At 38.6% G+C, this 27,514-nt stretch overlaps 1 protein-coding gene across 8 annotated transcripts in view; it reads left to right on the top strand.

Annotated features, from left to right (window-relative positions):
* Nucleotides 1-27,514, top strand: part of CNTLN (centlein) — a 275,372-nt gene that overhangs the window by 208,115 nt on the left and 39,743 nt on the right. For all 8 annotated transcript variants that reach the window (XR_010588654.1, XM_065549483.1, XM_065549484.1 and 5 more), the window contains one exon: nt 23,514-23,705. Coding sequence is in view for 7 of the 8 variants with exons in the window: in XM_065549483.1 (XP_065405555.1) it covers nt 23,514-23,705 (192 nt within the window). In the remaining variant the exon portion in view is untranslated. The remainder of the gene's footprint in view (nt 1-23,513; nt 23,706-27,514) is intronic.

Raw genomic sequence — 27,514 nt, 5'->3', positions numbered from 1 at the left:
AGAGTTTACTTCAAACCCTTAACGTTATTTACATTAGAGTTTTTGAAGTTTGTGTTTTTCTTAAGGTCGCATTTTAAAAAGTAAAAAAGCAAAACTATTAATAGTTATCAAATGGATAGTAATTGTTCTGAATTAAGTAAAAACTTGTTTTAGGACTTCCCCCAATTCAGCAAAGCTTGTAAACGCTGCTGAATTTGAGGCCTTTTATAAACATTATTAACATTAGCAGTGATTAACATTAGCAGTGTTTTTTAGGGACCTAACCAGTTTGTCTTACTGAAGCCTATTTTTACACTTCCTGGTATCAGATCTTTGACTCTATTACCTTAAAATCTCATTCTGAACCATTATGAAATGTTTTTTCATAAGTCCATAAAATAAAACATTTTCAATTATAGAATTTTTCTCCAAATGTGCAATTTATTAAAATTAAATTAATTGGTTTTATTTATTCCCCAGAATAACAAAAGCTGTTCACATTATGGAACAATCAGTAATAAAATTACATTTAAAAAAAAGCATGTATTTGAATTATAAAAGTGCAATAAAAGCATTTTAAAACAGCAATTTTCTTTAAAAACAATTAGCCCACAAAGAGCGAATTTTGCAGATGAGAAATGCCCCTAATAGCAATGGTTTATACAGGAGTAGTAACGTTCACAGACCCATAACTGTAGTGGCAAGAATGGTGCTGCTGTAATGAAGTGGATCCTGATGGATGAGAAGAGAGACTGCCGAAGACCATTGTCACAGTTGTGGAGCTAGCTACACCTCTGTCCCATTTCACATCTGTCTACACGCACTCACCTTGGGCCTGGGGCATCTTACCCTTTTGTGTCTCAGTGGAATCTCATGATTGTTCCACTCTTAATACTATACCAAGGTCCTGGTTTCTGTATATACCAACCAGTTATCACACTGCAGGTCCAATTGGGTTTCAGACATTGCATTTCTTTCCTTTGGGGACCAGAGACCTATGATATTGATCAACAGCTTTCTTAAAACAAAGTTTATTTAGTATCTAGAACAAAACATTAGAGGGAAAAGATTATTACACCACAGACAGTCTACATGCATATTTAGTCTCATCTAATTTTATGCTTCACTATAAGCTAAGTTACTTACCGGTACTTTCTTCTGGTTAGGCCAGATACTCTGTGTGTTTGTGGGACTCTCAGGCTTGTTTTCCTTGACCCACCCTGTTTAAACTGACCTCCAGTTTGGATGCTTCACAGGAGAGTGGGCTAGAGCCATAAGTGATTTGCTCTGGCATTTTCTCTTAACGACCTTAAAGAGTAGGCGGTTAGAAAGGACCTCATTCCATAGTGGGCGAGCTCAGCTACCCTGTACTACCCCCAGGGGGAAATATCACTTCCTGTATCTGACACAGAAACATCATGCTAGTGACTGATCCAGAGCTGGTATTAATTATTAAAGAGCCACGTCCACGTTTGTCACAACCATTCTCTCAGACAATCAAAGAAGTTTGTCAAACAGTGCTAAGAAGAAATAATTTGGGAAGGGAAAGTAGGAAATGACTATTTTACATCTTTTATAAGTACGTGGATGGCCAATATTGAGTTCATATGAGTAGTGTTATTCTTTGATAATTTGGGGGAAACTATAATTTGCCTTGTCACAACAATATTAATGAAGAAGAAATCAAAGTGATTTTTGAAAAATGATTTTCTAATCTAAATAATGAATTTTCTTTTCTACCTATGCTACAAATTCTGCCCTATTTCAAAAGTAAACCCGGAGGGATAAAAATTTGATAAAGGAGGATATATTGCCTGACCTTTCCAGAGACTGCAAGAATAGTCTGTGACAGGAAGGATCTGACTAATAATTGAACTAAACTACGTGCAAGTGTGAGACCAGAGTCTTCACAAAAGTAAGGTGTAAATGCCATATTCTTCTACTCGGAGCAAACTGCTCTCATCATATTGTGCATTGTGTCACTGGAGACCATTTCCTAGACATAGAGGTGTCCTTAGATAAACTCAAAGAGCACAAAAAACACACCCCTAACTTCCATATTCTAGAGAGAGATGCATCCTTTCTGGACTATTCTACTATATACAAACCGTGACACCATCACTGGCAACAACAACAAAAATTATCTGTAGTATATTTCAAATAATTTAAGCTGAATTGTTGACAAATTATTGTCCAGAATATCAGTAATAATACTTAGCCCTTATTTAGCATTTTATAAAATGAACAGATTAATACTCTCAACAGCCCTGTGGGGGCAAGGATGTGAATTATACAGTCTTGCAAACTGTATTGTATCTCAACTCTTGTGACGTTTGGTGTTTTCTTAAAGCCCGGCTTGTAGAGTTCTATGAATATGTGAACATTTCAGTTTTCATTTAAAAAAAACAAGTTCCTTGCTGAGAAAAGCTTGAAAATGTGACCTGAGTACGTCCTGAAGGCTCAAGAGCCAGAAGCAAATAGAAAAGAACCCCAAATGTATTATTTTTAAGCCAATCTCGTTGGGGTTTTGGGGCCTGACTGATTTTTTGAATGCGTGAGGTTGCCAGTACTGAGTGGGACAGATCCTCAGCCAGTATAAATTCCCATCGCTCCACTGGCTTTGGTGGAGCATTTAGTTAAGGATCAGGCACGCTACCTCCATTTTATAAAGATGGGAACAGAGACAGGGAAGCTATGTGATGTTATGAGACAAGAATCCCAGTCTCCCAATTCTCAGTCCAAAGCTCTAATCACCAGATCATGTTGCCTCCCCGTATTTCTTTCTAGGTAAATGGCTTAATTATTTTGTTCTAGCCTCTCTGTAATGTTTAAGAAGGAAATCGCTAATTTTCCCTTCTGTGAGCTACTAAAGCAGGCATTGCTCCTGATCTGTCTCAAAATACTGTCAGGGGAGTTGATTTTGAAAATAACATGAAAAATTTTCATGTTTTCTGTTTATCTTCTTATAAAGTGAGTAGGTACTACAAAAATCTTTGTAAGACATTTCCTTAGTTTGCAGCTTTTGAAATATACAGCACTTTTAAAGGTCAGCTTTTATAATAGAAATATACTGTAAAATCATGAAACAGTATTTTCATTACAAAAATAAAATAAAACAAAATACCTTTTACATTTCTATTGAACACTAAAGGAAAAATTACAATGAGACATCTTGAATTATTGATGAACAAGTAGTTGAAGTACATTGCTAGTTGGAAAGGCATCTTACTCATGAATTAAAGAGAACAGTTGACAAGAGCTAGAACTATACGAGTATTGGATTATACTGGACTAGATTAGGTATAAAATGCTAAACACTAATGTGAAGTTAAAAACTGGCTGCTGTGTGGAGATCATACAATATATTTAAAAGTAATATAAAAATCTAGTTTTCTTCTCAGACAAGGACTCACACAGGCTTGTAATCTTTTGCGTGTCATTCTGAGTTCATGTTGTGAACACAAACAATAGAGGTTATTATTCTAATTGTATAATGAAATAAAACATGTGTGGATTACATTAAATACTGAAATATGTGATCTCAATTTTTACTCTATAAGTTTCCCATAGCATGTAGTTTATTTTCTGTTGTTTTTTTGTTCGTTGTTTTTTTTTTTTTAGGGCTGTCGATTAAGCACAGTTAACTCACATGATTAACTCAAAAAAATTAATCATGATTAAAAACATTTATTGCGATTAATCACATTTTTAATTACACTGTTAAACAATAAAATACCAACTGAAATTTATTCAATATTTTTGGATTTTTTCTAAATTTTCAAATATATTAATTTAAATTATAACAGAATACAAAGTGTACAGTGCTCACTTTATATTATTATTTTTATTACAAATACTGCACTGTAAAAATGATAAACAAAAGAAATAGTATTTTTCAATTCACCTCATACAAGTACCTTAGTGCAATCACTTTATCATGAAAGTGCAACTTACAAATGTTGAATTTTTGGGGGGTGATCTGAGCGGGCTTCATGATCCCAGTGCTATGGCATCTGGTCTGAAAAAAGGCGCGAAACTGACAGAGGGAGGGAGGGGCGACTGACGATATGGCGTACAGGTACAGGCAATTAAAATCAACAAAGGTGGCTGTGCATCAGGGAGAAACACAAACATCTGTCGCACAGAATGGCCCCCTCAAAGATTGAACTCAAAACCCTGGGTTTAGCAGGCCGTTGATTTCACGGAGGGAGGGGGAAGCAAATGAATACAGAACAAATCTGGTCCATCTATTTTTTACATCTTAAGCTGGCATCTTCTGGGTGTTTGGCAGAAGATACTGTACTACGACTGCTAGCCATCATTGTCAAGACGGTTCAGTAGGACTGCCAACAGGACTGAGTCTCCAGGAGACAAAGCATGTCTACCCAGGTGCCTCTGATTGAACTGGAATACAACGCTGACGGATACCAGTCGTAATACACCATCTACTGCCAAAAGGCAAGGGGCTGCTGCTGTGTAGCAATGCAGCCCCACGTCTGCCAGCACCCAGATAGCTGATGAAGGCTACCAGTCATACTGCACCGTCTACTGCCAAAAGGCAATTAGCTGCTGCTGTGTAGCAATGCAGTACCACGTCTGCCGGCACCCAGATGACATATGGTGACGGTGAGCTGAGCTGAGCGGGCTCCATGCTTGCCGTGGTATGTTGTCTGCACAGGTAACCCAGGTAAAAAGGCGCAAATCAATTGTCTGCCGTTGCTTTGACGGAGGGGGAGGGGCCTGATGACATGTGCCCAGAACCCCCCGCGACACTGTTTTGCATCATCAGGCATTGGGATCTCAACCCAGAATTCCAATGGGCGGCAGAGACTGCGGGAACTGTGGGATAGCTACCCACAGTGCAATGCTCTTGAATTCGACGCTAGCCTCGGTACTGTGGACGCAGTCCGCCGACTTCATGCACTTAGAGCATTTTGTGTGGGGACACACACAATCGACTGTATAAAACAGATATCTATAAAACCGGCTTCTATACATTCGACCTATTTTCGTAGTGTAGACATACCCTTGATAAATGTCTCTAAGTTCGTACATAGGGAACAGAAATTTGATAATGAGGGCTCTTGAGTCTAGTGGACAGAGATATAACAACATCCAAGTTGAAGCTAGACAAATTTAGATTAGAAATAAGGCATACATTTTTAATAGTCATTAGAACAATTTACCAAGGGTTGTGGTGGAATAGAGGTGGGCAAACTACGGCCAGCGGGCCACATCTGGCCCATGGGACTGTCCTGCCCAGCCCTTGCCTTGAGCTCCCGGCCAGGGAGGCTAGCCCCCGGCCCCGCCCCTGCTGTGTCCCCTCCCCCACAGTCTCAGCTCGCCATGCCACTAGTGCTCTGGACGGCGGGGCTGTGAGCTCCTGGCGGGCAGCACAGCTGCAAGAGCCCCGGCCTGTCCCGGTGCTCTAGACTGCGTGGTGGCGTGCCTGGCTCCGGCCGGGCAGTGCGGCTGCCAGTCCTGGTGCTCTGAGCATCATAAGGGGGCGGGGAGCAGGGGGGTTGGATAAGGGGCAGAGGGCCATGGGGGGCAGTCAGGGGACAGGGAGCAGGGGGAAGTTGGATAGACGTGGGATTCCTGGGGGGCCTTTTGGGGGGGGATGTGGTCAGGGGACAGGGAGAAGGGGGAATTGGATAGGGGGTGGGGTCTCGGGGAGGCGGTTAGGGGCGGTGGGTCCTGGGAGGGGGCAGTCAGGGGACAAGGAGCAGGGGAGGTTTGATGGGTTGGGGATTCTGAGGGGGACAGTTAGGGGGCCGGAAGTGGGAGGGAGCGGGGGCCAGGCTGTTTGGGGAGGGACAGCCTTCCCTACCTGGCCCTCCATACAGTTTTGAAACCCCGATGTGGCTCTCAGGCCAAAAAGTTTGCCCACCCCTGTGGTGGAATCTCCATCACTGGAAATTTTTAGATAAATGTTGGTTGTTTTTCTAAAAGATATGCTTTAGTTCAAACAGGAATTTATTAGGTAAATTAGGTAAATCCTATTGCAAGAGATCAGGCTAGATGACAATGGTTCATGCTGATCTTATATTATAGGAATCTACAATATATGAACTTCCAGGAAATATATATATATGAGATCATTTGCTGTGTACACTGTTTATCATGCTTAGTGTAATTGCTGTACTCATAGTGTATATTGAAAACTGATGTGTAGATAATGCTTTTATATAGAATAATTTTTAAATGTTTGACATTTCATATCGTCCACTTTCTTCTTGGTGTTTCGTATATATATAAAGTAACACTTTTACATGGAATTTGACGGGTCTATCAGTTAAAAGTTTTAGAATGCAATACAATACAATATAGCTTCCTATAATAACTAATGGATGAGAGATATTAGGGAATGGAGGAAATATGTTTTCAAATGAGATTTGAAATGATTTAGGAGGTCAGTGAAGCAGAGAGAGATAGCAAGGTTAATAGAGACAGCAATAACTACAGAGAAGTCAACTCTTGCATAAGCAATGGCCAGAATTTTTGAAGGGAGCAAAAAAAAAAAAGTTTTAAGTGAGCTGAGGAAGTGGAGAAGATAGAGTGAGACAACATCATTTGGAGACCTGGCGCAAATTCATGGAAAGTATTAAAAACAAAGGACTGGATCCTTAAATGTACAGTGTTGGTGGAATTGTCTAAAGAGTGAGTGGGAGAAATGTACTTCTTTATACAGAGACGTTGGGCATCAGTAGCATCATTGCTGAATCCTGGAGAGTTGAGACTTGAAGCTATAAAAGGGGAAATTTAAATAGTCGTATTGAGAGGAAGTGAAAATGTGGATGACAATTTCAACAGAAATTGGAATAAATTGGTGATGGTTACACAGGAATGGTAGAGGTGGTGAGAGGAAGTTATTCAAGAATCAGGCTACGCTACAGAGGGGTATTGGAGCACAGGAAAAGCCACTACCAGAGACAGATGGGTGAAGGTAGACTCATGATAGAAGTAAAACAACAGTTGGATACTGAAGCTCAGGAAGTGGTGCGGGCAGGGCCGGCTCCAGCATTTCTGCCGCCCAAAGCAAAAAAAAAAAAAAAAAAAAAAAAAAAAGCCACGATCAGCGGCGGCAACTGGGGGGGGGAAAAAAAAAGCCGTGATTGGCGGCAGCAGTTCAGCGGCAAGTCCTTCGCTCCTAGAGGGAATTGCCGCAGGTGCCGCCCCTCTCCCTTGGCCGCCCCAAGCACCTGCTGGTTAAGCTGGTGCCTGGAGCTGGCCCTGGGTGCGGGAGAATAGTGCATCCCAAAATGTCAAAAAGTTGTGCTGGAGGAGGGAGTAGTAGTCTTCAGTAGTAGAAAGATAGGAGAAAACCAATTTCTGTCTCATGGGGGAAAAAAAACAAAGCCTAGATTTCAGTTGTGGGATACTGTTGTGTGAATGTTGATTGAAAAGGTGACAGAGACTACGTTCGTTCTATAGCTCCTCTCATAAAGTGAAGTACGGTAAGAGAGAGGATGGTAATCAAGATTAAGGGAAAGTTTAAAAAAAAAAGGATACAGAGATTTTAGAAAGCTGTAGAAGATACAAAAGGCAAATTAGTAGTTAACGGTAATAATAGTGTAGGGAATGAGAAGATAGGACCTCACAGCATGAAATGGAAAGGATGCAAAGGAATTCCTTTTCATAAGGACTTGGTTATTCGAGGAAGGTCCAGGGAAAGAGTTAAAAAGAGGAAGGAGAAAACAGGAGTGAGGGGTTCAAAGTGAAAGAGCATAATTTTAAATAAAAATAGGAAAAGGAATTCCATGCATTTGACCTATTAAAGGCTGGGAACAGAGGGGGAGCTAGATGATAAAAATAATTAAGTGTATGGAAGAAGTAGCGAGGTTTAACAGGACCTTTGGAAATGAGGAGGAGTAGAATTAGATTTTGTAACCCAGAAGGCATTAGCACAACTGTTGAGATTTCTGGATAGTTGCAGAGAGGTGAGATAAACTCTGTTAGTTTTTTGATGTGCTGAGTGGTGATTTGAGAGTCTTTAGCTTGGCTATATATTTGAGATGCAGCAAGCAGTATGGGGCAAATTAGTTAAAGGAGAATAAGTGTTACAAGGTGTTGAGAGGGCAGGGGTGGAAGGCCAGCGGAAAAAATGACCAAGAGATCAAATTATTTTTTTTCATTTGTGAGTTGGTGGATAGATTGCTAAAATGTAAGCAGGAACTGGTCAGTATTGGTGAGGTTATAAGTGGAATAGAAAAGAGGAAAGGGATATTACTGCTGATTAGATTGAGGAAATAAATACAGGTATGCAGGGCCGGCTCCAGGCACCAGCTTAACAAGCAGGTGCTTGGGGCGGCCAAGGGAGAGGGGCGGCACCTGCAGCAATTTGGGGGCGGCAGGTCCCTCGCTCCCCGTAGGAGCGAAGGATCTGCCGCTGAACTGCCACCGCCGATCGCGGCTTTTTTTTTTTTCCCAATTGCTGCCGCCGATCATGATCGCGGGTTTTTTTTTTTTTTGCTTTGGGCGGCAGAAATGCTGGAGCCGGCCCTGCAGGTATGGTTGGGAGAGATGATAGAGGAATCAAGGCTGATAGATTAGGATAGAGTCAAGGGAATCAATATTTGCATTGAAGTTACCAAAGAAGTTTAAGTCAGAGAAGGCAAAATCAGTCAGGGAGAGGAAGTCAGAGCTGGGAGAGAAATGTGGAGTAATTAACCACAGAGCATTTGTGATTGGGAGGAGATTGATATTCAGAGGTGAGATGAACACGACTTTGAATTTAGTCTTGGCTATTGATGTTACCACTTCAAGCAAGAGAGATCCTGGATGGAGTTACTTCCGCAAACTGAAAATGGTCTAATGTGAGGTGCTAGGTCTTACATTAGTCTTTTATTTCACTGGGCCCCTTGTTCAACTTTTCATTACAATTAATTTGTAACATATTTTTAATAGCTATTTTTGGTCTTTCACATTGTTTCTTGTTGCCCAAATTAATTTGCGAGAAAAACTTCCAAGCTAAATAGGAATTAAAGCTTTGATAACAGTGAAATATTTATTCTGAAGAGAAAACTGTTTTCAGTTGAAATACAGGCAGAGAGAGAGACTTGACCTTGTTAGGCTGACAGCTTGACAATGGTCCCAATTTTGAAGAGTTTGGCTTCCTACAATTATTTTTAAAAGCATTCCTTGCCAACAGTGAAAAAAAATACATGAAACTTTTGGTGTGGCACAATAAACAAACTAGGGGAAAGGTGTTATGACAGAGACAGTGAGACAAATGATAATTTCACTTGTGCCAGAGTAAATCCAGAGCAGCTTCACTGAGTTCAAGGGTTCAGTGACAATAAATTTTACAAAATCTGTGGCTGAGAAATAAAATTCAGAAAACGGAGGAAAACTAGAAACATTCTACCTGCATTAAGAAAGAAATATAACTCAGCTCACTGTTCTTAAAATCACATTCTGAGTGAAGGCCTGAGCCTGCAGGAAATATTTGATGCGATTGGGTCCCAATACCACTTTCTTTGAGGAGTTTCTCCTAAGAAGAGAAAACTGTTCTGCTGAATTTTTAAAATAGGTGATTTTGCAAAGAGTATTAAATATAGTTTATTCTCATTATAGAAGTATTGTAATATGTATAAATATTTGTATACAATTTAAATGTATTTGCATTTTATAGTAAATTCTTCAAAAGGATGTACGTGTTGAATTGTCCTGATTCCATTTTTTCTGTCAAGAGCTGTAGAATTTTAAATAGCCTCATTTCCATTATTCAGCAGCTAGTTTTTGTGATCTCTGTTCACGCCTCTAGTACTAACAGAGTTAAAAACTCCTCTTTTTATTATTCTTCATTGTGTATCTCCAGAGTTGTCTTTACTTTTCCCTGGCAGCTTGTGTAGTAGACATCCCGTGTAGGGTATTCAGTTTATATATGTCAGATCCTCAAGGGCCATGGCTTTTGCCAGATGAAGCACTTTTGATTTTGAGGCTGATGAAACACAGTGCTATTATTGATCTGTGCATGACACAGCCTGTCTCTCTGCTGGCAGAGTGTAGCAACATTTATCCAGGAATTTGTGAAATGTCACTCGGATCATGTTCATAAGGTAAACTGTGTAAAAACCAGGATCTGAACTGATAATCCATGTGGAATTGGACGTGACTGTCTTATTCCTATGTCCTATCTTCTAGCTCAGCCAAGTGATATTTGTTAACACAATGTCTGTGTTTTATATTAGACATTGAAGGAAAGTATGATTATCACTTAGTACACCCTGTACAATAAAGTCATACTCTTTTTATTCTCTGTTTACAGAGTCACTTGGGACCAGAATATTTTAAGTCAGTAAATGTGATCTGAACAACATCAGTCAATAATTTCTGTTTTATTTGTAACAAATTGATGGTTTTCATACATCATAGACTAAAAGAATCTGCTTATATTCCCGATAGGACTTTTCTTCCTTACCTCAGTTCACCCACCAAGGGATGTGTGTGTTTTAAAATCTCGTCATTCACCGTAGTCACAAAACCTTGTGACTTTGATCTCCTGATAGTACTGCCCAAAAATACCAATACTGTACATGTGTTTAAAATGTTTATTACCTTTGTTTCAATATAAACTAAATTATTTAGTATTTTTTTTTACCTAAGCTGATATTTTGCTAACAAAAATGGTAAATCAAATTTCAGGTAAACAATTTTCTCAGTAAAACTTGTTTTAAAAAAAACCATGAGTAGGTTTATGTAATATGGGATTTATTGATCTGTAAAGCTTTTCAAAGTAAATCTATTCCAAAAATTTTTAAGCTAGAATTATCCTGAAAAATAACTAGTACTGTTATGTGAGAAGTATATACTATGGCTTCTGTTACTAAACTAGTGAAATTGTTAACGAAGGTACAATAAACAGCAGCAGACAAATCGTTTTCGCTTTGTAGCTGCATTATTTTAGTGTTTCAACAAGTTTGATCATCAAGAAAAATCTGCCTTTGCTAAGTTTGCCTGTACTTTCCTTTTAAAAGATTACATTTATAAAGCTTATTTCTAAATTTTTGGTAAGCTGAAATAATACAAAGAAAAATAGATACAAAATTCCCTAATAGAATTATCAAATACATTTTTCAGGTGTATTGATAAATCGTATTTTAGTTCACTAAGATTATATCATTAGACTTTCAGTCCCACATTCACAAATTTTAAAAAGATACTTACATTAAATATTATTATTTCTGAGATACCCCTGAAAATTTGCATGCTGATTTTGCAGTGTATTCATTTCCCTGTCTCTTGTCATTTTTTAAAAATTTCACTTTAACGTTACTTAAAAAGATGGTGCAAAACAGAAACAAACAAATATGTACACTAGGGAAACGGTCTAGATTAAATTAATTTAAAGTGGGTGCATCACTGGTTGTATGTTTGTATTCAAAGAGTAGTTATCAATAGTTTGCTGTCAAAATGGGAGCAAGTATCTACTGGGTCCCGCAGAGGTCCGTCCTGGTTCTAATACTAGTCAACATTTTCATTAATGGCTTGGATGATGGAGTCAAGAATATGCTTATAAAATTTGGAAGACAGGATTAGAATTCAAAATTATCTTGACAAATTGGAAGATTGATCCGAAATCCACAATATGAACTTCAATAAATACAAGTGCCACACTTAGGAAGGAAAAATCAAATGTACAACTATAAAATGGGGAACAACTGGCTAGGCAATAGTACTACAGAAAAAGATCTGGGGGGCATAAGGGATCACAAACTGTATATGAGCCAATAATGTGATGCAGTTCCAAAAAAGACTAATACCATTCTGGGATGTATTATCAGGAATGTCTTATGGGAAGAAATTGTCCTGCTTTACTCAGCACTGGTGAGGTCTCAGCAGGAGTATTGGGTCCAGTTCTGGGTGTCACATTTAAGAAAGATGTGGACACATTGGAGAGAATCCAGAGGAGAGCAGCAAAAATGATAAAAGTTTTAGAAAAGCTGACCTATGAGGTAGATGGAAAAAAATGGTGCATGTTCAGTCTTGAAGAGTGAGGGGGGACTTGATAAGTCTTCAAATATGGTAAGGGCTATTTTAAAAAGGATAGTGATAGTTTGTTCTGCATATCCACTGAAGATAGGATAGAAGTAATGATCTTAATCTGCAGCAAGGGAGATTTAGATTAGCTGGCATAAGCTTCCAAGGAAAGGGGTGTCCAATATGTTTAATAATGTTCAAGAAAACTTTGTGAAAAGAAAATTGCTTGTGCAACCTTAGTTCAGCCCCCTTGTGCATATGCATTATGATGCAATCTTTAATTGCATGATCACGTACTATTTCTTCTGCAGGACCCCTGTTTATCCAATGCATAGGATGTGTGGTGCTTACTGGTGCTATTCAATATTTCTTTTTATACTCATCACTCAATGTGGAGCCTTGTGACATATCTTCCTGCACACCATCCAAACCCTAAACTGAATACAGAATCATTAATTTCCACATGGGCATTTCTAGGGTGCACTCGCTCACCCAGGTATCTTCATAAATATTAACGAAATTATCTTCATAACATCTGTGAGAATAGGTGATATTATTTGCATTTTACAGAGGGGGAACTGAGACATTGAGAAATTAAGGCCAAAATTGTCAAATTAATCTACTAATGTTGGGAGCCAAATTTCAGACACTTATGCCTTGATTTTCTAGACTACATAGCATTTTTATAATGCATTCCATGTTCAAATCGTGGCTCCAATTGACTTCTGTTGCAGTTGTGAGCATTCAGCACTTCTGCATATCTGGTCTAGGTGTCTCACCCTGAAAATGGGGCCAACACAATTTAGTGGCCATCTGTGAACATTTTAATGTACGGTATATACTCGTTCATAAGCCAAATTTTTTTTAGTAAAAAAGGGAAGCACCAGAGAAGGAGAAGGGGGTCGGTTTATGAACGGGTATTGAGAGGGAGAGGTGGGACACAGCCCCTCCCCCCAACAGAGGGAGCAAGGAGAGGCAGCACAGCCAGCAGAGCCAGAAGGGAAGAGGCGGGGCCAGAGTCTCTCTGTTTCTGGCCACGCTGCTCTCCCCCCAGCCTCCGAAACAGCTGCAGCTCTGGGGCTGGCAGGCTGAAGCCGTGCCACTTGGCGCCCCCCCCCCCCCAGAGCAGGCTGTGGCCATGCCGCCCATCCTGCTGGAGCATGCTGCGGCCATGCCACCCGGCCCAGCCTGCTGGAACATGCTGCGGTCTGCCGTGCTACTTGGCCCCACCCCCCAGAGCAGGCTGCGACCATGCTGCCCAGCCTGCCGGAGCAGCTCCAGCCTGACCAGAGACATCCTCCCCTGGCCCTTGCCAGATAAGGCGGGATGGGATGGGGAGAGTGGGGGGGTCCCAGGTTAGGGGTGGGGTCACGTGGGGTGGTGACAGGGGTTACTCCCCTGACCCCCAGCTTCTCCTCCCCAAAATATTTCCCCACCAGTTGCTGTCCCGTCCCGTCAGAGTAAGCAGCTGGCGCGCTGGGACACTTTGTTTACTTAGGTTTACCTCCGTGCCTGTGGACGCTCGAGGTAAACAAACCATCTTGGCCCACCAGCACCTTATCCTGTATCATAACATATATGTACAAAGGAGCCACGTTAAGGTTGCATAAGTCTTGCATTTTTTAACTTTTGAGCACTTGACTTTGCAAACTTAATGTTCTTTTGACACATTGTTTGTATGTATTATTTTTCTTTTTGAGGGGGTGAGGAGAAAACAGAAATTCCAACACATGAAACTATATTGGTCCTCAGCTTGAGTCACCAGTAGGGTCTGAACTTTTAGATACCTAATACAGATATCTACTACTTGAACTAATGGAGTTCAAGTAGTAGGCTGTTATCAAGTAGTAGGCTGTTATCCTCTATGTGGATCAGGCACTGGAAGAGGATGAAACACACACTCTCTGTGAATACACACACCCAGAGTAGGGAGTCTGTTTGAAAATAATAAAATACAGTAGTACCATTTCTGTTGGTTAAACTATCTGTTTTTGAATATAAATACACCTTTACCCCGATATAACATGAATTCGGATATAACACGGTAAAGCAGCGCTCGGGGGGGGGGGGGGGCGGGTCTGCGCACTCTGGTGGATCAAAGTAAGTTCGATATAACACGGGTTCACCTATAACGTGGTAAGATTTTTTTGGCTCCCGAGAACAGCGTTATATCGGGGTAGAGGTGTATTTAGTTTTAGAAATATTTGTTGAATTTTTATATACAGAGAAAACTTGCACTTAAATATTAAATTGTACTATTAACATCTGAGTTGCTTTTCTATATATACAGAAAGTTGATGAATATTATAACTATTTGAGGAAGAAGAAGAGATGGGTTAAATTGTTATATATTCTGGAGAGGAGCACGTGGCGCATGTGCTCCAGTGCAGGGGAGTAAGTGGGGGAGGTGGTGCAGAAAAGTACTGCCACTACAGGGGTGTAAAGGCAGACTGCCACCTCTTGCAACCAGCCAGAGGAGAAAAACTGAAGATTCTGTCTGTCTACTTACAAGGGGAACTTTTGGAAATTCTAGCATCAACTGCCCTCCTGTAGTTGTGCGTAAACATACTTCTATCTCCTACCCATACCACCCAGCTGCTAAGCTCTATCTACCTGTCTGTCTGTCTGCCCAAGTCATGAAAAAGCTACTTGCTTAATGATGAGTGTGAAGTTTTCCGTGTCAACTCTGTCTCCTGAAACATCAATTTTTTTTTCAGAATTTACGTTTTCATTAAAAAAATATGTTTCTAGCCATGAAGATTGCAAAGATGACTATGGAATGTGAATCAAAACGTCAAATATGCTCTCTCCCTGAGAGATAGCTCTAGTGCCTGGACTGCTGCTCATATCTTTTCCAATTGGCATGAAATTAACAAGACAGTTCAGAAAACCCCATGGCTGATTGAAAAATGTATTAAAAATCTTTTTTTTATTATTTTCTTGTTGCTGCTGGTTGGAAAAGCTCATAGTACTAGCAGTGGCTTGCACTAAAACTATTCATATGGGAGAAGGTCCAAAAAAGAGAGGTGGGGAGTGGGGGGGCAGTTGAGACTCTTCCCTTCACAGCAGGCAAGAGATTGTTAAGCAAGAAGTAGCGACACAAAGCATCTTCTCTCTTCCAGTTATTAGAATGGGAAGGAACTTCAGTTTCAGATATCTACAAACATTTAAGATGGAGCCCCGAAACAGGGTTCAGGGACAGTACTCTGAACTGTACTCTTTTCCAGCAGTTACAGGTTGGCTCAAGGGACTGGACATTACACTGGACCTCACTGGCGGAGCCCCTACTCTCATTCTTTTTTTTCAAATCTACCGTTCATTCTCTAGGTAGAAGGTGTCCGATACATTTTCAACGTGTTCTACCTACACTGCTCTACTATTGCTAGACCATTTATGACTGTCTGTATATTTATATGCTCAAAATAACACCTGCTGGTGTAGTACATCCCTCCTCCCCTGAGTTGACTTTCATAGATTGGTAGTGATGGAGCCAGCTGAACTGGCGCCATAGGACAACGGCCAGCATGACCAAGTACCTGATACAACATGCACCATTCGTGAACCTAGTGAAGTTTGTGTGCAGATGAGGAGCGAAGAGTTATAGTACATAGTTGGTATATGAGAAGAGAGGACATGTGGGATGTGAACCAAGAAGGGATTGGGGTGTTGAGTGTAGAGACATTGCAAGGCAGAGGGAGAAGGGGACAAGTCAAGGTGAACAGAAAAAAAAGCAAAGGTGTGGTTAGTGTGAAGGAGATATGGTAGCATTTTAAAGCAGTACCCACTCAGATTGAGTCTGAAAGACATTCTAGCAAAAATGGTTCACTCTCCTTGAACTAGATAGCATATGAGTTACTTGTAAGACTGAATTTTTAGTATATCCATCTACTTTGGTTCCTCCTTGTTGGTATATCCTTTAAAAATATACACACTTCCATTCAGGAAGATACAACGCTCTACGCTTTGGAAATAAAAATACATGAGATTATTTTAGTGAAATCAAAGAAAATTAAAAAAAACCCTTTTTAAAATAATCTTTTCATTTTAGTTGCTATGTATTTTATGTGAGCTATACTGAAAACAGATGGAAGCATTATTAATTTTTGCACCCCTATGAGTTTTAGTGCAGCAAATTTGTATGTGTTATCTGAAACATATGAATACTTAGTATTGCTGCTGTTAAATTTGTAATGAGTTGTAGGGGTTGAGAAATTCCCCGACTGGCTCTCATGTAAGTAGTTCATTTGCAGTGCTTAGATGTGGTAAGATTAAGTAGGAGGATATGGCAAACATTATCACTGACCCAAACTGAAACATTCTAGTTTCCAACTTTGTGAGCTTGCCCTTCCCTGCAGCATTTGGTGTAAATAAGAGAAATAATGCCTAATTCCACTTTTTTCTATATAGCAAACATCATGTACACCTCTACATCGATATAATGCTGTCCTCGGGAGCCAAAAAATCTTACCCCGTTATAGGTGAAACCGCGTTATATCGAACTTGCTTTGATCCACTGGAGTGCGCAGTCCCCCCTGCTCCCCCAGAGCACTGCTTTACTGCATTATATCCGAATCCGTATTATATCGGGTCGCATTATATTGGGGTAGAGGTGTACTTGAATTCTGGTTCCAATTTACGAGAAAGCACATGTGTTCAGTACCTTACATACACTGCACTTTAGTGTATACAGATGTGTGGATGTTTAGGGCCAAATTTTCAATGTTAAGGCCTTGGCTACACTGGCAATTCACAGCGCTGCACTTGCTGCGCTCTGGGGTGTGAAAAAACACCCCCCCCGAGCGCAGCGAGTGCAGCGTTGTAAAGCGCCAGTGTAATCAGCCCCTGCAGCGCTGCACGCTCGCTCGCAGCGGTGCAAGCTATTCCCCTCGGAGAGGTGGAGAGAGCTCTCGCAGCGCTGGCGGCGCGACTACACTCGCGCTTCACAGCGCTGCCGCGAGTGTAGCCAAGGCCTAAGTGTGAAATGTAGCTTCTGTGCACAAATACCCAACGTGCATGTAAATATCAGGTATTTGCATACATGTCTGCACTTAGGCATGTAACTGGTCATGTACAAACATCTGATTTGTGTTCAGTTCATGTTCTCAAATGTAAGCCTGCAATATCATGCACCTAATGTTTGAAAATGTGCCTTTTAGAATCATTAAGCATTTATGGATACATTGTTGCTTTGAATTATACTGTGTCTGTGGATATAAGTAATTCAAATTGCTTAAAATTCTTATGAATATATAAAAGACGGTAAAATTTAATTTAAATTCAGAAATGTGTTTTATTTCTTTTTAAAATTTTACAGTTTTTACTGGTTATGTATTTGGAGGAGTTTAATAGTTCTAGGCAAAACCCTATACAACTATACAACACGGTTTGCCTGCAGTTATCACTGTACAGTATCTGAGGCCCAAATCCTACAAACACTTAAGTATATATATAACTTTATTCATGCAGTAGTCCTATTGATCTCAGTAGTACTACTCATGTAATTAAAGGTATACACCTGGCTAATGCCCTGATCTTGCATTGGAATCCACATGAATTCCTGCATGAATCCCAATACAAGATGGTGGCCTTAAGTGTTTAGGACAGTTTTGGAACCTAATATACAGTATTTTCTTATGGGCAAAACTCAGAGTGAAACTTTGGTGGGTTGGGGACACAAGATAAATTATAAGAAAAGGTTTGTATGAATCTCTGCAAGCTAAAACCACCAAATTTGGCACAGTTGTTGTCTGTGGAGGAATATTATGATTATAAAACTAATTGTATTTTTCCAATCATATTTGTGTGTTGACATAGCACTTTACAAAGAGTAAAATGAAGTGAATTTTACAATTCAAAAATTCTACAGCCCTTTCCAGTTCAGTAAAGAATTATTCATATGGGAGAAGGTCCAAAAAAGTCAAATATCGGAGGTTTTTATATTATGTAGTGTTCTAAGTGTTTGCCTTTCTGTTGAAATATTTTGATGCACTAACAAATCCATATAACAACAGAATTACAGGTAAAACTCCTTCATTTTCAAAGTAGGCAGAATAAAAATCTGTTTGTATTCAGCTCATTATTTAAAGGAATTATCAAAAATGCAAAGATTTTGAAAACAATGTTGATTCTTCATCATTGCAGTATTCTTTGCCAACTCTCATTGAAGTTGTATTTTATATAGATAAAAGATGACCTATAATCACCAATATGTAAACTGCATTTATAAGATATTTGAACTGAAACAATACTACTACCCAACTATCAATAGGACAAATATTTTTTCATTAATAAAATACATTGGGAAAGAGCCATATCTGTTATCCATAAGCAGATATCTATATTTCTCTACTGGGATCTAATTTAAGCTCTTCATGAAAGATTGGCATTTTCAGTGCCTCAAACATCCTTAAAAGCTGCTTTATTAATTGCAAACCATATTTAGTATGACCTCATAATAATGTAGCATACCTCAAGTGTCATGCCTGTCTTTACTATGCACATTGGAGCTGTGTTCATCTATACCAGACAACTGCACTTCAAGGAAAGATTTTTTTTCTTGATAGACGATTAGCAGTAATTAGGAAGATTCACCTCAGTAAGATGTCAACATCAGATAGTTTTAAAAAGTTGAATGTCAGTGGCTTAAAAAGAGTTTTTTTCTGACACATAGGTATGGCATATGAAACATGAAATGTTAATTTAACTTTTCTGCTTATTATTCATGCACAATATTATTTTGTCATTCAGATACTACACTGACAGAGTGCAAGGGGTGTTAAAATAGTGCTGCTAGAATAAAAAGAGGATTAATCTACCATTGGCCAATTAGCCAAAGAGTACTTAATGGTCTCTAAAGGCTACTGAAGTCTAACAACTCGCTAAAGCACTGGTAAAAAGTCCTCTATATTACCTTCATTTACTTGACATTTTGTGAAACATAGTGTAGGCTGCTGATAACTGCATTTGCCTGAAAGTAGTTTATAAATGAGTGATCTGGTAGTTCTTACTAAAAATTCAAAAAAGTCTATATTAAATAAATGACTAATAAGGTCTACATTTTAGAACTTTTTACCTTTTTACAGTTTTTGGTCCAGCTTAGAGATGGGACATCAAGTTATCAAAGACTTTATTTCTAATTTTCTGTCTGTGTTCATGGAGTTAAAAATACCCGTTTGTTGAGGGCAAACAGTAGTTCCACAAGGAAAACTTCCTCAGGGGCTTAAAAGTTTAAGTGGTTGTACTTTTCTTGTTTCTAAAAAATTATATGTGATCAGATGCCATGAATGGAACATGATTACTTTTCCAGTTGGATATTTTTATATATTGTTTTCATATTTATAGATGTCTGCATGTTATCGGTCTTCATTTTACCTTTATTTTTTATTCCCCATCAATAAAAAGATATTGAGTCTATTCATGAGAGGAAAAATAGGTTTACAATTAGAGAGACTTACTTTAAAAACCTTGCCTGAAAAGTTAAATAGAAACTATTAGATTTTTGTAAAGGAGAATATCACCGAAGTACTGTAAAGTACTATAAAGATATTCACTACAGTATTAGTCATAGACTCTTTTTATTTTTTATATGCAGTTATTATTTGAAACTGTATATTCACAAGAACTGTATGTGACCGAAATACTGTTGTTCTTACAAGTTTCCTCTACAATAGAGTTAAAATTGCAGGAGAATAACAGCATGCCTTAAAAAATACAGGAAAGACAAAGCAATGTTGTATTTGTATCTGGATGTGAGAGCTATGCAGTATTAAAAAAATATACTGCAATATAAATCTACAAATCAATTCCCATCTCCTCTCACCCTCAATATAAGATTTCTCAGAAAGCCAGAAGTCAGTTTGCTCCTAGTCTCTGAAAAAGTCATCCCTCTGCACTCTCTGAATTTCTTTTGGCTGCCAAGATTAGAGGGTTTTGTAATAGCAAGAAATGTTATTTAAATCTAACACCATTTGCTCTTTATAAAATGTCTAAGCACTGTTATATACTGATTTATTTACAGTTGAATCATCCTAACGAAACAGGTTATAACATAGGGTGAAAAAGTTTGTAAAATAATTTGATACTGCAGATATAAATTCTACACAATATATATTGTGAATATAAAATTTAGAGGTCGTGTACATCATAGTATTAAGAGTACAACAACAAACACTAAATAGTTACCTACAGCAGAGGCCTATTGTTGCAGTTTCATATTGATATTAAAGCAGCTCAGTTAGACTGTACAGTCATAGAGGTTCCTTGTCCCAAAGAATTTACAGTCTGCCATATGCAAAGTAATGACAGTGCAATCGTGCAGTTCTCTGTATAGTGGCCAAACGTAGCAGAATTACCAAGCAGGGGGCCAAGTAGTGGAGAGCTTGCACAGAGAGACATCTTGGGTGAAATCCTGGCCCCATTGAAATCAAATGGGAATTTTGCCATTGATTTCAATAAAGCCACGATTTCACCACTTACTCTTCTGTGCACCATGGAACAGAGCTCTGTGGATATACCAGGCACAGGGGGGTTAGGATAAGTGTGTGCACAGTGAATCTGTAAACGTCTTCTAGGGGCTGCAGCAGACTGTGGTCACTATGAACAGGCGTAGCACCTGCAGCATGAATTTAAAAACACCTGGTCTAGTTGGGATTGAAAATTTCACTGCTCAGCGCCATGACTTGTTCCCATGGAGCAAGTCTGTCACTCAGGATTTGGCTGCATGTTAGGAGGGCCAAAAAGAAAGTGTTTAAAAAAACAGCAGCAGTTCAACAACCTGAAACTTATTGTTGGAAGGGAAAAAAAAAATCAAAGTGATGAACTTAAGGTAAGTAACAAAGAGCTCTTCTTCAGGTCTGTGTGGCTCGAAAGCTTCTCTCTCTCACAACAGAAGTTGGTCCAATGAAAGATATTACGTCACCCACCATGTCTCTCTAATTTCCTGGAACCAACATGGCTACAACTGCACTACATTTGCCTGAATGTTGATCCGGGATGTAGTGCAGACATACCTCTCAGCAGTCACTGATTGCAAGGGACATCCCTGTCTGTCCACAATGGGAAATGTAGGTTTTCTGCTTGTCTGCTCCTTGGACACTCCCCTCCCCCTCTTCCCCTCTGCACATACCTGGTTTCTCTCTTACATTTAATGTTTGAATGTGTTTTAAAGATGGAAAAGTGTCTATTTCCTAGTTCAAGTAAATTCCAAAAACTAGGGCTCAAGAATTGAAGTTGTTGCCTTGCAGCCAGTCTTGGGAAGATCCATCCCCCTATTGCTCCTTTAATCTATTTGATACCACATTCATGACTGTGACTACTGTGACCATGACACTTGGGCTCTGATGGTTTTGCCTACACTATCAGTCCTGGGCCTGGGGGGGGGGAGGCGAGGAATCTCATTGAGTCCCAGGCTAAAACCCCATGATGTTAGACAGCACAAACATAGAGCTATCTGTTCCTCACAAACGTAGTCATTTTCCACTTTTATCTTTGAGTAATTTACAATAGAAACATCAAACCATGACAATCTGGGTACAGCAGCATTGCATATGTTGGATAAATTAACATCTGCAGCTTCCTGAAGTGCTGCTGTTTTTTGTTGTTAGGTTGGGGTTGTTGTTGTTTGTTTGTTTTGTTTGTTTAAGTATCCTTCACTTTGAATCCTCTACCCACATGATGTTCTCATTTTAAGTCCTGTGGGTTTTGAGAGGTGGGAATAACATAACAGATTAAAGAGTTCCAGTCAAAAGTTACCTTAGTACGGTTGGTCTGTGGTTAAGTAATGAAATTACAGCAAACTCATAAAGAAATGGAAAGATTAAGCCTTTTGCCAGCAGTGGTCCTGATCTCCGATATATACGCACAATTCCCACTGGCTTTAATAAGTGTATGTGAGTGCAGAAATGGTATCAGTATTTGGGTTCAAAAATTAGACTGTATTTTGTTATATCTATAAATATTTTTTAATCTCATTGAAAATGTGCAAACTTCCCCATGCTGTCTGTAATTAACATAAATATGTTCATGAAAGCGTGTTTTTTTCCTTTTTTTCCTGGGTATATTTTTCATCACAGATCTTCAAGTGATTTAAGTATGTGTATGTACGTATAGTGTTCATATTTTAAGGAGCATTTATTTTGCGCATAACTTTGAACAATGTAGAATTCTGCTTTTAATATCAGTACTAGCATCCTTTGAAATATGAACAATAGCTTGTACCTAGGTTTACCAATTATTTTACATACCAACATGTAATCAACTACACATTTGCCATTTAAAAGCTGTAGTATCTTTTCCAATTTCGAATTGGGATTCTTCACACAGGAGATTTTTTTCCTCCTCTGAGAAATTTCAATATCATTTTGTCTAGTTGTTCCTTATGTTAAACTACCATATTATAAGCTTCTTTGGAATAATAAAATAGTACTGTAGTTACCCTCTTAAGTAGCAGAAAGTTGTTATGCCATTAAAGGTTGGTGGCTTTCTGCTGACTACAGACTGGTGAAAGATAAGCACTGGCATAAAGATTATTCCAGGTGCCCTGTTCACAGAATAACATTAATTGTGTATTCTTTAGAATAGGAGAATATTTTTATTTCTAAAATTACATATTTAATTAGTACTGTGATATTATAATTCACTGATTAAATGGGCCTTGTCAGTTGTCAATCAAGCACTGTAAGACTGAGATAGTTTGCATGCTATTTATTTGAACTAAATCCCTAACAAGCCTCGTCTGCTAATTGAACTTAACATTTATGTTGCTAAATGAGAAGCATTTTGGCTGCAGTATAGGGTGGTAAGACCTACCCAGTGGAATAAACAACTAACATCTGTTATGCTGTCCTGCTCCAGCTTGGCTTTTACCAGTTAAGTACATCAGCCCTAGAGTCAAGGTTATGGAATACGTGGCTCTCTGGCTATGGTGCATATATGTGAAAAGGAAGGAATAACACAACATGAGTAAAGACCAGCCAACCAGAAGATATTTAGTGCAGCTGGTCCATTTTGCTTTAACCTCTACAAGCCCTACAAATATCAAAACAAAAGCCAAGAAAAGGATGTATGTTTTACAGCAGTTGTCAACAGAACATTCAAGTAAGCTTACAATAGTCACCATTAAAACAAAATTGACATTTAGCCATCCTTACCACAGGGTGATATCTGAGATAGCTTGGTATTTCCTGATACTTAGTACAGGAAATAATTGTAGAATCAGACAGCCCTGTGGGTAAACATTTTTTTTAGCAGTAACCACTGTTACTATACAGCTTCCTATAACTTTTGTTTCCTGTCATGAGACAAATATCAATATATGCAATCAAACTGTAAGGTTTCATGTGTGACTTTCTGTATTAGGTTACTTCTCTTTACTGCCAGATTTGATTTTTCTACTGTCTGGACCAGTGAATTCAGCCAACTAATATGTAATGTAGAGTAAAGATAACTTATGAGTCTGTTGTTTATTTTTCTAATGTACATCCTCTTGTGATCAAGCAGAAACAAATAATTTTTGAATGTAACTGTGACTATTTATACTTTTATTTGTAAAACAGACATTGACCTCCGATCTGGCTGAGTTGCAACGAGAGAGAGAAGATTTACAAGGAAAATTAGAGCATCTGGCCCAAGCTACCAGGTTGAAAGAGGGTCTGTCTCCTGTGACTTCTAACCAAATTGAAGTCACACCACCTACTTCTTCAAAGAACACAGATTTGGAGATGAAGCAGCTGTATTGCAAACTGAAGGTGAGAGAACAGATTAGTCAGCTAACAGGATAACTCTTACTGTAGGATTATTTCATTTGCTCAGTCTCAAAGATGTAAAAAGGTACAATTTGCCATAGGCTAGCCCATAACTAGGAATTTAAGTGTCAGATAATCTTTGTTATTAGATGGTAGACATAACCAAATGAGTGAATCTTGCAGTGAAAGGATCTTTTACAGACAAAGCAGGCCAAGATGAAAGCTTGTTGAAAGTGCAATGGAACTATGTTATTAGAGGGAAATTGTGATTTCAGGCTTTGTGTGAGAAAGAGCTGAGCATTAGTGACTAGGGTAAGATTGAAGTGTGCTGGTTGTGTAACTCATGTAACACCTTCTGTCTTCTTATCTATAAATCACTATTAGTTATCTTCAAAGGGAACTAGTCCCTTATTTTTATTGCATTTCTGGTGGTAGTTAACAACAATAATGCTAATGACTAAATAACCCAACAGTTGCACAGTAATTTAAAAAAAGATCCTTGCATATATGACTAGCAAATAATGAAGAAGGGGAGAGAGTTTATTTTTAATAATTAATTTCAACTTAATAATTTAGTTGATGACCAGATATCATGGTGATGGGCATGCTAGGATTGGATGAATGGGTAAGGGACAAAAAAATAGGCAAGGAATAGGTAACAAGAAAAAAATATAACTAGTTAATAATCTGATTTTTGAATCTCAGGTTATCTTGTTCTGCTCTATATAGACTCTTATACCATGCTCATAAACGTAGTATAGCACTTTCCCATGGAGCATGAAGTGATGTGATTAACATCTGTCACATATTGTTTGTTCTCTCTGCCTCTCTCCATAGGGAGAAGTTTGAGCAGTGGAGAGTTTTGTTTTAGTAAGGTGTTTTTTATATATAAATACACACACACACACATGCGCACACACACACACACTGATATGTTTATGTTAGAAATGGCAAGATAAAAGAAATACAACTTTTGGTAATCTGAAAACTGTTTCTCTTAAAAGAAAGTTAGTCCTAGTTACCCAGGGGAGCACAAGCTGAGATTCCGGCACAGGTCCAACTCTCAGATTGGGAAAGGAGTTCTTATATTTAGGGGTGGATTAAAGCAGGATCTGTAAATTTGGGCTGAGGACCATGGATCCATAAAATCTGGAGGCAAGGAACAGTGAGGGTAAGCCCATTGCTGGAGAGGAGACAGAAGCAGGGGGTAGCATTGGCAAGGCATATAGCTAGGACTGCTACAAGCTTGCGAGCAAGTTGGAGGGGTAGGGACCTTTGGTTTGTGGGTAGCTCTTGTGTTTCAGAGTATTGGCTCTGAGCCCAATTTAGTCTTAATCCACTACTACCTCATGATTTAGTGGTAACCTCTCCAGCTAATCTGGGAGCAGACTTGACTTGATCCTTATGTTTGATTGTCATCTTCAACCAGAAGCCTACTGGTCATGACCTCTGTGGGTGCAGGGGCTTTAAAGAAATGAAAAACCGAGATCTTGTAATCTTCATTTGTGGGATGCTGGACATTTGTTTTTCTCCCAGCCCAACATCTCATCAAAGAAAGAAACATGCATGTTGATGAACCTAGTATTCCAAAATATTCCATTTGCCATGTAGAAACTATAAAATATTTGGACCAAAGTTATTTCTTGGTCCTTCAGACAGAGAATATTGCACTATTGAATAAAAATATTTGACACCAGCTGTATGGAAGCCTAGTATCAAAAATATTAAATCAGTTTTCAATGTATCTTTAAAAGTGTTCTAATTTTTTTAAAGTAAAATTAAATATGTGAAAAACTCAGACCCCAAAGCATTAAGCGTCTGCATTTAGAGTGCAAGATCTTCAGTGTAGGAAACGACATACATGTAAGGTATTATTATTACTATTATTTATTATATCTGTTGGCCAAAACCTTATTCAGTATTTATCAAGTATTTAGTTCAAGCAAAACTCTCGTTGATTTTAATGGAAGTTTTCCTTGAGTAAGAACTCAGTAAGAGAACTGATTGAGGATTTAGTCCTGTGTGTGTAAAGTTCAGTTGTATGATATAAATGTTTTATATTATACATATAAAGGTACAGATTACAAATAATATATAAATCATTTTGGTGGGTTTTTTTTACTATTAGATTCTGAATTCAGAATTTCTCCTGTAGCATTCACCCTAAAAATAATGCTGGGATCTGTATCCCTTACAGCTTTCATTCGCAGTGCCATTATCGACTCTTATAGGGAAAACACAGAACTTTGGACTTGATAAGTTGATAAGTAAAGGAGGTACTACTTTTCTACTCCTTAGTTTTAATATATATCAAACAATGTAAAACTTTAGCACCTACAAGTCCACTCAGTCCTACTTCTTGTTCAGCCAATCAATAAGACAAACAAGTTTGTTTACATTTGCAGGAGATAATGCTGCCCACTTCTTGTTTACAATATCACCTGAAAGTGAGAACAGGCATTTGTATGGCACTGTTGTAGCCAGCATCGCAAGATATTTATGTGCCAGATGTGCTAAAGATTCAGATGGCCCTTCATGCTTCAGCCACTGTTCCAGAGGACATGTGTACATGCTGATGATAGGTTCTGCTCGATAACGATCCAAAGCAGTGCGCCCGACGCATCTTCATTTTCATCATCTGAGTCAGATGCCACCAGCAGAAGGTTGATTTTCTTTTTTGGTGGTTCGGGTTCTGTAATTTCTGCATTGGAGTGTTGCTCTTCTAAGACTTCTGAAAGCATGTTCCACACCTCGTCCCTCTCAGATTTTGGAAGGCACTTCAGATTCTTAAACCTTGGGTCGAGTACTGTAGCTATCTTTAGAAATCTCACATTGCTATCTTCTTTGCGTTTTGTCAAATCTGCAGTGAAAGTGTTCTTAAAATGAATAACATGTGCTGGGTCATCATCCAAGGCTACTATAACATGAAATATATGACAGAATGCACGTAAAACAGAGCCGGAGACATACAATTCTCCCCCAAAGAGTTCAGTCTGAAATTAATTAACGCATCATTTTTTTAACGAATGTCATCAGCATGGAAGCATGACCTCTAGAATGGTGGCTGAAACATGAAAGGGGCATATGAATGTTTAGCATATCTGGCATGTAAATACCTTGCAATACTGGCTACACAAGTGCCATGTGAACGCCTGTTCTCACTTTCTGGTGACATTGTAAATAAGAAGTGGGCACCATTATCTCCTGAACAAGAAGTAGGACCTAGTGGACTTGTAGGCTCTAAAGTTTTAAATTGTTTTATTTGAGTGCAAGTATGTAAAAAAAAAAAAAAAAATCTACATTGTAAGTTGCACTTTCACGATAGAGATTGCACTACAGTATTTGTATGAGGTGAATTGAAAAATACTTTCTTTTGTTCGTCATTTTTATAATGCAAATATTTGTAACAAGAATAATAATATAAAGTGAGCTCTGTACATTTTGTATTGTGTTGTAATTGAAATCAATATATTTGAAAATGTAGAAAACATCCAAAATATTTAATAAATTTTAATTGATATTCTGTTGTTTAACAGTGCAATTAAAATTGCAATTAATTTTTTTAATTGCGATTAATTTTTTTGAGTTAATCGCATGAGTTAACTGCGATTAATTGACCGCCCTAATATTTATTCGTAATGTATAAGTCTACACACACATCCTATTAAAGATTTGGGATCTTAAACAGTTCCTTTCATTCCCCAATATGGCTGATTTATCATGGCTTATTTAGCACCCAAAAGAATGTTATTTTGATCCATTGATGCCTAATAGAAAATACTGAATAACATTATACCTGGAGTCAGTTCTGT

Source organism: Chrysemys picta, chromosome 6 (genome assembly GCF_011386835.1).
Source record: "Chrysemys picta bellii isolate R12L10 chromosome 6, ASM1138683v2, whole genome shotgun sequence".
In the NCBI taxonomy this organism is placed as follows: Eukaryota; Metazoa; Chordata; order Testudines; family Emydidae; genus Chrysemys; species Chrysemys picta.
Note: the sequence above shows the minus strand (reverse complement) of the source record. Positions and strands in the feature narration are given on the sequence as shown.